The 16364-nt window shown below is 44.3% G+C and overlaps 1 protein-coding gene across 1 annotated transcript in view; it reads left to right on the forward strand.

Annotated features, from left to right (window-relative positions):
* Nucleotides 1-16364, forward strand: part of slc44a1b (solute carrier family 44 member 1b) — a gene marked incomplete at both ends in the record, with an annotated part of 50497 nt that overhangs the window by 32052 nt on the left and 2081 nt on the right. Inside the window, 9 exons of the mRNA XM_083651334.1 lie at nucleotides 3337-3426; nucleotides 3951-4129; nucleotides 5254-5440; nucleotides 5798-5966; nucleotides 7397-7553; nucleotides 9024-9107; nucleotides 11940-12077; nucleotides 13529-13765; nucleotides 15182-15283. Coding sequence (XP_083507460.1) covers nucleotides 3337-3426; nucleotides 3951-4129; nucleotides 5254-5440; nucleotides 5798-5966; nucleotides 7397-7553; nucleotides 9024-9107; nucleotides 11940-12077; nucleotides 13529-13765; nucleotides 15182-15283 — 1343 coding nt within the window. The remainder of the gene's footprint in view (nucleotides 1-3336; nucleotides 3427-3950; nucleotides 4130-5253; nucleotides 5441-5797; nucleotides 5967-7396; nucleotides 7554-9023; nucleotides 9108-11939; nucleotides 12078-13528; nucleotides 13766-15181; nucleotides 15284-16364) is intronic.

The raw sequence follows: 16364 nt of genomic DNA on the forward strand, positions 1-16364 counted from the left end.
TGCCTTCGCGCTGATGGCTGAAGGATGAGGCTTCAGGATTGTCCTGTTCGTCCGCCGGGGGTTAAAGGTCAAACTCCATCATGACCTGCTTCATGACGACACAGACCCAGAGTGCTGAATCATTGTCCGAGCGTCAGTGGACAGAGACAGGATTATATATAGAGACAGCGTACTATATTGAATGGGAAAACCCATATGACTAAATATGGCGGCTTCTACAACATAAAACGTGTCGTCAGGGAAAGTGTCCCATCAAAACCTTAAAGGATAAGGCTTAAAGGATAAGGATTTTGTGAGAAGAAATAAAAAGTGGATCACAATAACGTCATCTGATGCGGAACAAGCAAAGGCTACCCAGATAGAGTATTTCCAATACATGTCGGCTATAATCCATAATGCATACTGCCTCTGTGATCGCTGTTACAATAACGCAAATTCACTCATTACAACGTCCCATTTCTCCCCGGCACCATCACTTTCTCCATACAGTATTATACTGTATATTGGAAATGGCCAGCGTCTCTGTCATCACGATTGGTCGGCTGGAAAAGGCGATTCACGTCACCTTCGGCGATTTTCTGACGCAAAAAAAAACAAACAAACAAAATGGCGGCTGCAGCGCTTCTCAGGAGCGCCTGCCTTTGGGCGCCTTGCGGCCACTTCCCATTGCTTTTACTGAGAACAGGGCACTGGCAGTTGGGGGGAAAAAAACCCGCTATGTGAACAGCCCCTAAAGGGAAAGTGACGTCTCTTCAGCTGGGTTGCTTTGCCTCCTACAGCTTCACAGGCACTTAAACTGTCAATAGAAGCCATTTGAGCCTCCAGAACAGCAGGTAATGGGTGTCATTTTCCTGCCATTTTCTCACTTCTTATGTGACTGAAATACAAGAACTGCACAGATGCTGTGCTCCCGTCACATGGGAATAACTGTCGGAAAACAACTTGGCAGTTAAAAGCAACAATGTGGACGTGTTGAGCGGTTCAGCCTCTCCTGACATCAGGAGTGAAGTAGTAGTAGTAGTATGGGTCCTGCCATAGCATTTATTAAGAGGCTTTATTTGAAATTCATTTCTCATTCCATATTCTCGACTGCACAGTGATGTTCTTGTTGGTGGAAATTGGAGAGATATGGTTCCATCTCCCAAACCCCAGAGACAGGCCTTGAGCCAAGGAACAGCTGACTAGATTATGGCGGTGATCCGGATCTTGGATTTCTACCATTAGAAGATTATCTTTTTTTAGACAGGACTATGAAACTAATGGAGCTACCCGGTTTATTATGAATCAGGATGTTTGCAGGTCCAAGAAATCTATTTAAAGGTCCCATATCATGCTATTCTTTTACCGTATAAAACATGTCTATGGGTCTTTAAAATAAAGTTATGAATTCTGTTGCAAAAAAATCACGCAAATGCGGCCTCTGTGGGACTTTTCTATGTGCTCTGTCTCTCCCCTCATTAACTATGCACTGTTTTGATAAGATAAGATAGGATCAGATAAGATGATCTGTTCGTGTTGGGCTAGATCCGTCTTTGGTGCAGTTGATTGTTTTCTGTAAATGTTTCCATGCTATACACAGCTATGCTACAGACAACAAGGTTTGGTCTTCCACATTCAGTCGGCGCTGTGAGCGGGCAAATGAAATGAGTGTTACTTTGTGATGTCACAAAATCACAGAAGTCAAAACGGAAAAAACGGAGGCACTTTTCCCTGACATGGCTGCTGTGGCTTTAGCTGGGGACCATGTGTGTGTTTTGAGACTTCCATGATGTTTATATAGCACGCCCAAGTCCAGCAAGCCATCAACTGAAAGGTTTACACGTTTGAAATTCTAACAACTCTGGCTTGTTAGAATTTTGGGTCTAGGAAGTCCTGAAGGAACATTTCAAAACCATAACATATTTAAATTCTAAAATTCAGAACAGGCATTAGTGCTCGAAAGACCACTAAACAAGTAATCTAAACAGTTAATATAATAGAACTGTTAAAACAAATAAAAACAGAGTGAAAAACAGTGCGCTGTCGACTTATCCATGTTTAAGTGGGGAAAAGTCAGTCAGTCAGTATATCATGTCAATCAATATAATATTTGTTCATGCAAATTGAAAATCTGTCTTGAGAAATTAGTATCATGTAACCAAACAGTCATATTCTAGATTAGGAACACATTGTCCATTAGGGCTGTCAATCTCCCTCTATAATCAAATTCGAATTTCAGTGCTTTATACATTTTAATATTCGAGTTATATTCGAATATTTTAATTAATTTTTAATTGAATTTAAAAAAAAAAAAAAAAAAAAAAAATTTGGGTCTGAGTGAATTGTTGTCTTCTCTTATGTTATGTTCTGATTCTAAATATAGCTGAATCTTTGGGTTTGACCAAGTAAAACTTTTTCTAAGCATTTTACCAAATGTAGATGGAAAAGTGAATGGTGGATGAATATTCAAAATAATATTAGGCTTATCACAAATAGTCCAGCAATGATGTTTATTTAAGAAAACATGTTCCTTGTACAATGTACATACATTCATTGCATTAGAAAATAGGTCAGATAACCAGAGCTTAGTTAATATTCATCAGTGATGTATTGGTGCTGTCTGAAATGCTAAAATAAAATAATTGATAATAAAAAAAAGACACAGCCTTTGTTTGAGCTCCTTATCAATAAACAAATAAGTAAACTTTGCCAAAACAACAATGAGCCATGAACAAAAAAAATCAGTCACGTATTGCACTTAAGAGCTACAGGTTTACATTCAGTATAGCAGCTTCAACAGTCAACTTCAGTTAACAATGAATGAACATACATTTTAAGAGCTACAGGTAGGTTTACATCAGTATAGCAGCTTCAACAGTCAACTTCAGTTAACACTCTTTTCTTCAAGTATGTTGTCAGAACTTGTCACTGTTCTAGTGTTCTAAAAAAAAAAAAAAAAAAAAAAAAAAAAAAAAATTTAAATAAATAAATATTCGTTTTAAAAAAATAATAATAATCGAATTTCGTTCATAATTATTAAATTCGAATAATATTCGAATATCAAAATTCGTTTCAACAGCCCTATTGTCCATATTGCAAAGATCAATGGAGTGTTTATGAAGTCCACTGATTAGGTGAATCCAGGTCAATTGAGTTAATAGCCATGAACCCTTATTGATTTCCATGATTAAATCTATATCAATCACAGAGAAAGTTAAGCTTTGAAACAGCTAAGAATGATGTGGATTGAGCCAAAGCGGTTGAAACTCAGTATCAGGACATGAGAGGTCACAGTGTTTTCTCTTGAATCTTTCCTGATGTCTGCTTGTCTCTCCTCCTCCATGCTGTTGTGTTCAGTCCTGTCCATGATCCTCATGGTCATCATCCGCTACATCTCGGCCGTGCTGGTCTGGATCCTCACTGCGCTGGTCGTCCTCGGATCCCTGGGTGAGCTCAATGTACAACCGCTGCCTCCGAATGTTGTCATTGTTATCGTTTATGGGGTCTATTCCAAAATGTGTTTTGGAAAAATGTTGCGACCTTAAATTGGTCGCTACGCTATCCTTTAAAATAGAACAACTTTGCATGCAAACATCTAAATATTACCACTAACTTAGTATGTAGTAATATACTAACCTATCATTATAGTAACTGCCCATTCACACATTATCAAAATGGTGAATATCCCATTCTGCAATGAACTTCTTCATTTACAGTCATTAAAGTTGACAAATATATTATATTTTATAATTCATTTAATTTAGTTATATTTTGAGAATTCATTATTTATTTATTTATTTGTTTAGATTGATTTGATTAGTCCCCTAGGGGAAATGTATATTAGTACAAGCTCTTCATATATTGTGCAATAATTAAAGGGTGTGTTTTGTTTTATTTTATTTCTTTGAATTTCTTTACAAATTAAGTCAATAATGTTTAAAAAATAATGTTGGAGAAACATGTCTGTGCAGCTGGAACCAGCGTCCTCTGGTGGCTGTACATCGACCAGCGGTTATACGGCAACGGCACGAGCATTCATGACACAACGCCTAAAGTAATGAAGGAGAACGAGGAGAAAGAGGAGGTGGAGATAAGCCGGGACAAAGGCCAGGCACTGCTGGTTTACGCTATCTCCGCCACCGTCTTCACGGTGGGTTTTCCTCACTGCACTATCTATCTATCTATCTATCTATCTATCTATCTATCTATCTATCTTTCTATCTATCTATCTATCTATCTATATTATTATCTATAAAAGGGAGCTAGGGCTCTGTCTGTTTGATGGTCTCTCTCTCTGTCCCACTGATGACATCATCAGTGATGTCATAAATTCACTCTCACACACACACACACACACACACAACTTCAATTTCACGGTCAACACTTGAAATATTCTTGCTTGGCTGGTATCATTCTACCTGAAATGATGTTATTTTTAGTAAAATAACATGTCAAATTTTTCGGGCGGCCCGTGCATCTGCACCCCTTCCTATCTAGGATGCATCCCTAGTCATCTTGTTCTGGAACCGGCCCTGACCTCCTGTGTGAAATGCTGGCAGTTTGGTTTGGTTCAAGTGAGCGACTGACTGTGTTTCTAAGTAACCTGAGTGATTAATCACGGATAACAGGTCGGGGAGTGGGTCTTATATTCAGCCTTATTCAGCCTTATATCTTCAGCTAATCAGCGTTGCCAAATCCAATCCTATTCCACTCGGAAGAACGGCAAAAACATCTTCTGCATACTCTTGTTGTTGTTTAATTGTTGTTATTGAGTCTAATATGGTGGTGTACTAACGTTAACGTTACCGCTCATTGATTTGGGAGAGGCTATTACTGTTTTGTAGGGGTGGGGGAAAAAATATTTTGCCTGACGATATTGTATCGATATTTGGACGGCAAGTATCGATATAAAAAAAAAAAAAATGCAGGCCATGCCATGCCACCGGGCATCTGCCCGAAGCGCCCGATGTTGCAGTCCGCGCCTGCAGTGGCGTATTGAGTCCAGAGAAGCTTAATAATGTAGCCTACTGTACATGTGGGGCAAAAACAAAACAAAACAAAAAAACACTGCATGTTTTACGGTGAGGTCAAGGAAAAGGTAGGAAAAGGAGTTAGACAATATATCAAAATATCGCAATATTCAATATATCGCAATACTAGCATATCACAATATCGCAATACTATCGTATCGTGACTCAAGTATCGTTTTAGTATCGTATCGTGGGCTTTATCTCTCTCTCTCTCTCTCTATTCCTCTGCCTCTCTCTCTCTCAGGTCATCCTCTTGCTGCTGATGCTGTTCATGAGGAAGCGTGTGGCGCTGACCATCGCTCTGTTCCACGTGGCGGGGAAGGTCTTCATCCACCTCCCCCTCCTCGCCCTGCAGCCCTTCTGCACCTTCCTCGCCCTCCTGCTCTTCTGGATCTACTGGGTCCTAGTGCTGCTCTTCCTGGGAACCAGCGGTCAGTGCTGGAGTCTGGCTTTCATAAACTCAAGAATGCTGATTTGAACATCTTCCCGGGCCCACACAACCCTTTAATCACAACTCCGATCAACACATGCGACTAAGATTATGTACCTTATTTCCCTATATATATATATATTTTTTTTTCATTAACAGAGCATGTGGATTTGGGCATATGGTAAATTGATAACCCATCCACATACAAATAATTAAGGCAAGTATGCCTGTATATGGACGCCCGACCATGCCAGAGGGAACACGGGGCACGAACCTGCGACCCTCGTGTTGGTAGGCAGGGATGTTACCCCTTTAAGATGGTTTTGTGAATCTGGCTCCTGGTCTCTCTGCGTCTCAGGGAACCCAATCCAGAACGAGGAGACGGGCCTGACGGAGTTTCGGCTGACCGGGCCTCTGCAGTACCTGACCTGGTACCACGCCGTGGGCCTGGTCTGGATCAGCGAGTTCATCCTGGCCTGCCAGCAGATGACCGTGGCTGGAGCCGTGGTCACATACTACTTCACCAGGTCAGTCTGACAGAAAGGGAAAGCTGCGCTAGGAAAAGAGTAAATGCTCAATGCGGGAAAGTAAATAAACAACGTTTATTTACTTTCCACTACTAACCCTAATACTCCAATACTATCCCTAACAGCATTTACCAAAGATGACGGGACTTCAAGCAAGATGGTTCAACTTCAACTCACTTCCTGTCATTTTGGCACGCGCGGTTTGTCCATGGCTTTCCACGGACATGCCCACTTTGGAGGTTTTCGGCCGGTCTGAGTCTATTTGGAGTCAATGGGAAAAGTCAACGTGATCTCAGATTATGACAGATTCTTTCTTCCCCATATTCATTAAATTCAGCCCATTCTCCGAAGCCACATATCTTCTGAATATTCTGACACTAAAATGGCATTTTTCAGACAGACAGATCAGGAGAAAAATACACTTGTTCAAGACCTGTCTCTATCTCAGCAACACACTCTCGCAAGATTTGGCAACAGGAACTCATGTTAGCAGGGAGCGATTAGCTAAAGCTAAAGCTGAAGTTTGTTGATGTAGTAGCTAAATCTGTGCCTAGATTATTATTATTATTTTTTTTAGTTTCAACTGTATTGAGTTAACAACTGGCAGCTTTATGTTTATATGTGTGGTTTGTGTGGAGTATGGGAACTCACAATCTCTATTTCAAGTTAGCTTGCTAGGTCAGCACTAACCCTGCGTCACCAGGCACAGTTAGACCATTTGTTAGAATTGGCAAAGCCTGATGTGAATCATCTAGAATAGTAATGGGAGATCTATGCTTTTACTCTCGGTGACAACAAGCTTATCATATTTGTTTGTTACATTCGCTAACTAGCTAACCACGTAGCTTGTCAGCTGAGTGAATGCTAATGTGTGAGCACGGACGGCAACTCTCGTGGTACGTTCAGGGTCAGTCTGTAAATACCCGCTACGGTGAGTTCACTGAGGTGAGAGAGTATAAATGACTATCAGAACGAACAAAACTTATAATACACTGCAATAGACAGGCAAATTGATTACACAACTATGTGGGCTTATCTCTTCTGTAGGCCCTACGTTTAAAAAAATCTCCATTTTATCATGTCGGTCTCAAAAGTCCCACATCGGCCTGGGCTCTAGTAGCACCTCCGCCTCGTTTTGAGCCAGGAGAAACCCTGTGCTGTAAACACTGATGAGATCATTACAGAGTAGATAGTCAGCCTCTGCTGTGCATCCTCCATTGTGTCTCCACCGAGGCAGCACTATTCATCTGACAGTGATGGATTGATATTTAAAAACACACAGAGCAGCTTAAACTTAACTAGGAAGGGGAAATTGTCTTTTGTCAGCAGGGCGACAGGGGGGGGGCGTTTGAAGCCAGTGCTCCTTCACCACTGATCTCCTGCCGTGAGTCAGTACTTAATCTGAATGAAGGGGCCTCTCTGTGTTGCAGGGACAAGAACCGGCTCCCGGTGACGCCCATCCTGTCGTCGGTGCTGCGGCTGGTGCGGTACCACCTGGGCACCGTGGCCAAGGGCTCCTTCATCATCACCCTGGTCAAGGTCCCGCGCCTCGTCCTCATCTACATCCACAACCAGCTCAAAGGAAAGGTACCGGCCGCACATCAAACCTCACACAGCGATTACAAAGAGATGATACCGACTTAATTCCTCCCTGGGGGGATTGTCTCGTTACAGCAACACAGGAAAAAAGGCCTGAATGAAGAGTAATCCAGCTGCTTTCCATCTGAATTAACACATCAGATATGTGGATCGGGCCTCGGTCTGATTCAGCTGGATTACACGAGGCAATTTGGCATTAAAATGTGTCTGAAATGGGATTTGTGTGTCTCTCAGTAGAAGACAGATTACATTGCGCATCGCTTCCTCCTGTAATATTGATGTCTTCTAAAACAGACAGTACTGTAAGCCGCACCTCGCCTCCCCTGTTCCCCCGTCCACCGGCACGACTTGACAATCCATTTTCAGTCAGTGTGTCGCTGTCAGAGCCTCCTACCGCCGGGTTATTGTCAACTTCTTCACATCACAATATTGGCTCCATATTTTACCGCAATATACGTATGTACTACATCTATTTTGTTATTGCACTGCTGAGATGGGGCTCATAATGCCTTGTTTACAGTGGCTTCGGGAAGTACGACACCGTTGCATTTCCCCCCGCACTTTGTTGTGTTACAGAGTAGACTTAAAATAGAGCTGAATTTCTTTTTTTTCCCTATTTTAGATCACATCCCTGGTTGTAGAGTGCACCTATTTAACAATATGCAAAAAGATCCAAAATCAAAATGTCTTGTTTTTTTCCTTCACATCAAAAGTTAATTCAATCAAGAGTTCATTCATAACAGTCATCTACAGTTTGCTGACGTCAGGGATCCCGCTAGACATTGCGCCCGGTAACGTTCCAGAATTCCAGCCATAGTAGAATATCTACTGGCCACTTAAAATTACTATTTATTTCTCAATAGAGACACTGCGGAGCGCGTCATCATTCAGTACATTACCTTCTTGGCAATTCTCAATGGCTTCCTTGTTTTCCTCGGGAGTACAAAAAAACTTAAACTGGTGATTTTTTACATTTGTTGTCTCTGCAGCCCACCACACAACAGCTTTTAGCTATGTTTAATTCAAGGAAAATGACGCTGGAGTGTGGAAATGAACGGAGCTTTTCCCCCGTGATGGGCGTGACCTATTTCATGCAGTGTCTCTATAGTCTATTCTTTATACTATAACCTCTATAGTCGATCTTTATTCCAGTGTTGTCATTAAGAGGCGGACTTTGCAGAAACAATATTTAATTGGTCGGCATTCAACAGGCATGCATGTCCTTCTGGGTAAGGATGCTTTCGTTATTGAAACACAGACAACATGCATTAAAATAAAGGATAACTTAGCTTAGCTTAGCATTGCACGCTCTATCTATCTGCGTTTTCAGACACTTATTATGAGCCAATATCTCCTGGACATTGCCTTGATTAAAAAACAACGCCGTCTCGGATGTGTTTACACCTGGATTTGATTAATATCTCTCTCTTTCTCTCTCTCTGTCTGTCTCTCTCTCAGGAGAATGCATGTGCTCGCTGCATGCTGAAAACCTGTATCTGCTGTCTGTGGTGTTTGGAGAAGTGCCTCAACTATCTCAATCAGGTAACCAGGAACTCATCAATGAAGTCACCTGGTGCAGTCTGTGGTTGGAATGAAAACTTGCATAGCCTACTGTACATTCAGTTAGTTTGCGGTTCATCTTGTAGTTATGTTAACTAGCTACGTTAGCAGTTAAAACAATAAGCGTTCCATGTGCTGTGCGCTTTGCAAGCACTCTGGGCATTGATATTTCTGATATCCAAAGCGCTCCGCCATAGGGGGAAAATGCTAGTAGCGGTGGTTTGCCATTAGCTGAGCTATTGTTTACTTGTGCTTTCCAAACCTATAGGCCTATATGCTTTTTAAACAGCCAGACTGTGCAGCCTGCGGTCCGATGCTTCACCCAGAGCCCAACGCTTTAAACAAGTTTAAACTGGTGATGCTCACAGCTAGCGTGACATGTTTGGTACCAATGGATGCCTTAAGCCTTCTAGTTTCAGGACACCATATCTGTCTTTAAAAATGAGCCTGTTACAGGCTCTGAAAGACTTTAAAATGAGCCTGTTACAGGCTCTGAAAGACTTTAAAATGAGCCTGTTACAGGCTCTGAAAGACTTTAAAATGAGCCTGTTACAGGCTCTGAAAGACTTTAAAATGAGCCTGTTACAGGCTCTGAAAGACTTTAAAATGAGCCTGTTACAGGCTCTGAAATACTTTAAAATGAGCCTGTTACAGGCTCTGAAAGACTTTAAAATGAGCCTGTTACAGGCTCTGAAAGACTTTAAAATGAGCCTGTTACAGGCTCTGAAAGACTTTAAAATGAGCCTGTTACAGGCTCTGAAAGACTTTAAAATGAGCCTGTTACAGGCTCTGAAAGAGAGTCATGTTCTGTTACAGGCTCTGAAAGAGAGTCATGTTCTGTTACAGGCTCTGAAGGAGAGTCATGTTCTGTTACAGGCTCTGAAAGAGAGTCATGTTCTGTTACAGGCTCTGAAAGACAGTCATGTTCTGTTACAGGCTCTGAAAGACAGTCATGTTCTGTTACAGGCTCTGAAAGAGAGTCATGTTCTGTTACAGGCTCTGAAAGACAGTCATGTTCTGTTACAGGCTCTGAAAGAGAGTCATGTTCTGTTACAGGCTCTGAAAGACAGTCATGTTCTGTTACAGGCTCTGAAGGAGAGTCATGTTCTGTTACAGGCTCTGAAAGACAGTCATGTTCTGTTACAGGCTCTGAAAGACAGTCATGTTCTGTTACAGGCTCTGAAGGAGAGTCATGTTCTGTTACAGGCTCTGAAAGACAGTCATGTTCTGTTACAGGCTCTGAAAGAGAGTCATGTTCTGTTACAGGCTCTGAAAGAGAGTCATGTTCTGTTACAGGCTCTGAAAGAGAGTCATGTTCTGTTACAGGCTCTGAAAGAGAGTCATGTTCTGTTACAGGCTCTGAAAGAGAGTCATGTTCTGTTACAGGCTCTGAAAGACAGTCATGTTCTGTTACAGGCTCTGAAGGAGAGTCATGTTCTGTTACAGGCTCTGAAAGACAGTCATGTTCTGTTACAGGCTCTGAAAGAGAGTCATGTTCTGTTACAGGCTCTGAAAGAGAGTCATGTTCTGTTACAGGCTCTGAAAGAGAGTCATGTTCTGTTACAGGCTCTGAAAGAGAGTCATGTTCTGTTACAGGCTCTGAAAGAGAGTCATGTTCTGTTACAGGCTCTGAAAGAGAGTCATGTTCTGTTACAGGCTCTGAAAGACAGTCATGTTCTGTTACAGGCTCTGAAAGAGAGTCATGTTCTGTTACAGGCTCTGAAAGACAGTCATGTTCTGTTACAGGCTCTGAAGGAGAGTCATGTTCTGTTACAGGCTCTGAAAGACAGTCATGTTCTGTTACAGGCTCTGAAAGAGAGTCATGTTCTGTTACAGGCTCTGAAAGACAGTCATGTTCTGTTACAGGCTCTGAAAGAGAGTCATGTTCTGTTACAGGCTCTGAAAGACAGTCATGTTCTGTTACAGGCTCTGAAAGAGAGTCATGTTCTGTTACAGGCTCTGAAAGACAGTCATGTTCTGTTACAGGCTCTGAAAGAGAGTCATGTTCTGTTACAGGCTCTGAAAGACAGTCATGTTCTGTTACAGCTCTGAAAGACAGTCATGTTCTGTTACAGCTCTGAAAGAGAGTCATGTTCTGTTACAGGCTCTGAAAGAGAGTCATGTTCTGTTACAGGCTCTGAAAGACAGTCATGTTCTGTTACAGGCTCTGAAGGAGAGTCATGTTCTGTTACAGGCTCTGAAAGACAGTCATGTTCTGTTACAGGCTCTGAAAGAGAGTCATGTTCTGTTACAGGCTCTGAAAGAGAGTCATGTTCTGTTACAGGCTCTGAAAGAGAGTCATGTTCTGTTACAGGCTCTGAAAGACAGTCATGTTCTGTTACAGGCTCTGAAAGAGAGTCATGTTCTGTTACAGGCTCTGAAAGACAGTCATGTTCTGTTACAGGCTCTGAAAGAGAGTCATGTTCTGTTACAGGCTCTGAAAGACAGTCATGTTGGTCGTTGATGCCGGCATCCTCAAGGAGTAGAAAACCTTTTTTCATGCACACATCCACGACCAACTCAAAACGGCCTCGCGACCCACTGTTGGGTCCTGACCCACCAGTTGAAAACCACTGGTGTAGACGGTCTGAATACAGCCCTGCATACACTTGGCCTTTGAGAACTAGATTTGATGATCCTCGGTCCAAACCCAAGGCCTAGAGGTACTCTGTTCTGGACCTTGAGATCCGGTGTTCCTATTACTGCTTGCTGTTGTTTGCTTCTTGAAGCTCCTTAACAAATAGTTCAGTAATTATTATTATTCCAGAGGCTCAACACCATTTCTTTTCCCCTCTGTCCCTCTTCTCCTACCAGAATGCGTATGCAGCCACAGCCATCAACAGCACCAGTTTCTGCACGTCGGCACGTGACGCCTTTGTGATCCTGGTGGAGAACGCACTGCGGGTGGCTGCCATCAACGCCGTCGGAGACTTTGTTCTCTTCCTGGGGAAGGTAAAGAGGGCGAAGGCACAGAAAGATGATTTAATTGGCATTTCGCTCCGGTTCTCAGACGGTGACTTGAGTCCCGAGGAGAGAGAGACACTGTCAGGCTGAACTGAGGAGAGAGAGAGACTGTCAGGCTGAACTGAGAAGAGAGAGAGAGACTGTCAGGCTGAACTGAGAAGAGAGAGAGAGACTGTCAGGCTGAACTGAGGACAGAGAGAGAGAGACTGTCAGGCTGAACTGAGGAGAGAGAGACTGTCAGGCTGAACTGAGGAGAGAGAGAGAGACTGTCAGGCTGAACTGAGGAGAGAGAGAGACTGTCAGGCTGAACTGAGGAGAGAGAGAGACTGTCAGGCTGAACTCAGGAGAGAGAGAGACTGTCAGGCTGAACTGAGGAGAGAGAGAGAGACTGTCAGGCTGAACTGAGGAGAGAGAGAGACTGTCAGGCTGAACTGAGGAGAGAGAGAGAGACTGTTGGGCTGAACTGAGAAGCGAGAGACTGTCAGGCTGAACTGAGGAGAGAGAGAGAGACTGTTGGGCTGAACTGAGGAGAGAGAGAGAGACTGTCAGGCTGAACTGAGGAGAGAGAGAGACTGTCAGGCTGAACTAAGGAGAGAGAGAGAGACTGTCAGGCTGAACTGAGGAGAGAGAGAGACTGTCAGGCTGAACTGAGGAGAGAGAGAGAGACTGTTGGGCTGAACTGAGAAGAGAGAGACTGTCAGGCTGAACTGAGGAGAGAGAGAGACTGTCAGGCTGAACTGAGGAGAGAGAGAGAGACTGTTGGGCTGAACTGAGGAGAGAGAGAGACTGTCAGGCTGAACTGAGAAGAGAGAGAGAGACTGTTGGGCTGAACTGAGGAGAGAGAGAGACTGTCAGGCTGAACTGAGGAGAGAGCGAGGAAGACAAGGACTGAATTTAGCACCAGTATTATTATTTATGGAATGTTATTGTCTGCCTCTGTCAGGTTGATATTAATATTATTCTCTCTGGGCATCTTATTCTGCCAGATTTTAATACTTCTAAATGACAAATGCTATGCAAAAACACATCAGAAATCCCTCTGTACCCAATAAAGACACACACACAGACACACACACACACACACACACACACACAGACGTACCTCACACACTGTCACGCACACATCTACACACTTTCTCACACAGAATGTCTCTCATACACACAAACACACACACAGACAGACTGCCTCACATACTCTTGGACACGTACACTCTGTCTGTCTCTCTCTTTCTCTCTCTCACACACACACACACACACACACACACACACACACACACACAGGCACATACACACACACTGTCTCTCACACACACACACACACACACATTCTCTCTCACACATACAGTACACACACACACCCTCACCTACAGTATCTGAAGCAGAAGCTGCAGCAGTGGTTTGTTGTGCGTGTGTGTGTGTGCGTGTGCGTGTGCGCTCAGGTCCTGATTGTCACGTCGACGGCGTTTGCTGGCGTGTTGCTGCTGAACTATCAGCGGGACTACGCGGAGTGGCTCCTCCCCCTCTTCATCGTGTGTCTGTTTGCCTTCTTGGTGGCTCACTGCTTCCTGTCCATCTTTGAGATTGTGGTGGACGTGCTGTTTCTCTGCTTCGCCATCGACACAAAGTACAACGACGGCACGCCGGGCAAGGAGTTCTACATGGACAAAGCCCTGATGGTGAGTGAGGCGGCTGACTGTACAGCGTGTTCGTACCCCGACGCTCTCAGATGCTTTGTTTTCACACAACCATCTGGGAAAGAGTTGCTCTGGGAACTGTTTCAAAGGGCAGGCACTTTCAAAAAATACCTGGCAGGTGATTGGTTGAACCATCTGTCTATCACGGGATCGCTCTCGCTGTCGCCACACCAAAGCCCGCCCCTAGCTGCCTCATGTGACGCAGATTGGTGCGAACCACAGGTGGTTCGGATTCAATCTGATCTCGCGCGAATCCAGCTGCCACGCCACGTTACCTACCGTGTTCATATCTCTGATGAAAAACTCATGCAGCCTTGATTCTCACTATACCGATGCATGAATTCGTAATATACAGTACCTCTACGTTGCTTCATACTACCTCTCTATATTGATTCCTACTATACTGTACCTACCTACTATATGCGTTGATCTGTACTAGGCTAGCCCTCCGTACACGTTTGTACTACTGTATGCCTATGTAACCTGCATTGTGTTGACAGTCTGCACTGGGAATCGATTCGGACACTCTAGCGAGGAGGCTAAAGCCATATGGCCCTACAGTAGCATCTGTCGCTAGAGAGACGGGAGAGGGGTTTACTCACTGCTCAGCATGACTGCTGGCTAGTAGTGGCTACCATTCCACTCACCCCCTAAATCTCACTCCCATCCGTGTCACGGTGCCAATGTAACCTGTAACAGTCCACGCTGGGAATCAAACTCGGAACCTTTGGCATAGGAGGTGGGCTCCCTCGCGAGCAGGCTACAGTAAAGCCATGGCTCTAGCGTGTGTTGCTAGCGCATCTCTTAAGGCGTCAGGAGTGAGGTTTACTCACTATACAGCACTGGTGGCCAGTGGCTACCGTTACACCTTAGCATTGATTCGTGTTATGCGTTGGATTGTACCATATCTATGTATTGATTCTTTCTCACTATACCTAACCTGTGTTGACTCATTGAATTGTAATATACCTTCATATTGATTCTTACTATACCTTAGTGTTGATTCTTTGATTCGTGCTATACCACCATGTTGATTCTTACTGTACACACGATTTGTGCTATACATATGCGTTGATTTGTTGATTTGTACCATACCTACGTATTGATTGTGTTTATTCATTGATTCGTAATATCCCTATGCTTTTTTGGTTTGTTAATCCCTAGTGTACCTATGCGTTGATTCGAATCATACTTGCATATGGATTCGTATACACCACTATTTCTAAAGGAAAGGTTACTAGCAGTTGCCAATAACAATATAACATGGTCTTTTTCCAAAACATTGCGATCGTCTCTAATTATGTTCCTGCCCTTCTGTTTATATCCCCACCCCTCCGTCTTTGTCCACGCCCCTCTTTATTTGCCCCGCCCGTCTGTGTCTGTCCCCGCCTCCCACAGGAGTTTGTGGAGAGCAGCAGGCGGCTGGAGCGGGTGGTGGAGCGCGGGGTCAGGAGGCGGGCCAAGGAGTCTGTGTCGGAAGGAGCCGAGATGAAGCCCATGGTGAGTGACGCCGGCGGGGGCCTGGCCAGGGCAGAGGAGGTGCGGCTGGGGGAGGGCCCGGGCGGGGGCAGGGGCGAGTGGGAGGAGCTCCAGGAGTTCCAGGTCTACTACCTGCTGGTGGGAGTGCTGGTGGACTGGGCGCTGATGGAGCACAGCACCCTGAGGACTCTGGTCCTCTGCCTCAGCCAGGACATGGTGCTCTTCCTCTGCCTCTACCTGCCCACCTCCACGCTCTTCCTCTTGGTCACTCTGCTCCGGAAGCCCCGCCTGTCCGCCTCCTCCTCTGTCACCGCCGCTGCATGCTAACAGCCCCGTGCCAACAGCTGCATGCTAATGAACATGTGCTAATAGCTGCATGCTAAGGAACACGTGCTAACCGATGCATGCCTATGAACGCACGCCGACGGACGAACTAACCAACGCATGCTTCTTAACCTGACTCATCCCCCTCATCATCATCATCATCATCATCACTGCTCATCCTCATTTGGACTAAACTGTTTCCTGACTTTCTTTGTATTTATATCACTTTTTTCACACAAATTGCCTGGAAAGTCCTTGAATTTGATGGTTTATTTTTATTTTATTTTGCCTGTTATTTCCTAGCTCTGCTCAACTTGAAGTGTTGCTCTGTGACGTGCGTTTTTCTTTTTTGCCTTATCACCACGGTGCTTTCTGGAGGAGAAGGACTTGGCGGTGCAGATAATAAGCTGTCAGACTAGAAAGAGGGTGCGTGGAGGCGTGTGTGTGGTTGGGGGGATGGGGGGAGCGGGGGCTTTGCACTGAACAGAGAAATGAAGAATTTCGAGTCCCCCCCCCCCCCCCCCCCCCCTTCTCCTCAAACACAGGCGTTGGGTGGGGCGTCGGAGAGATGGAGCTGTAGTTAGTGAGAGCCACTCTGACTCTTTTGTTTACGTCGAGGTTTGGCCTTTCTGTCCGCAAAAATGTCGTAAAAATCGGTCTGTTCTCGGCCCTCCTTCCACCACGCATCAACGCGCTTCTTCTATCTGGATTGTCTTAAGGGCTGCCTTTACTCTGGTCTTGATGCCAAGTTCCGATTTTTGTGAGCGCCTGTTTACAT

The sequence above is a fragment of the Poromitra crassiceps genome (genome assembly GCF_964638095.1).
Source record: "Poromitra crassiceps genome assembly, chromosome: 15".
NCBI classification, from domain to species: domain Eukaryota; kingdom Metazoa; phylum Chordata; class Actinopteri; order Beryciformes; family Melamphaidae; genus Poromitra; species Poromitra crassiceps.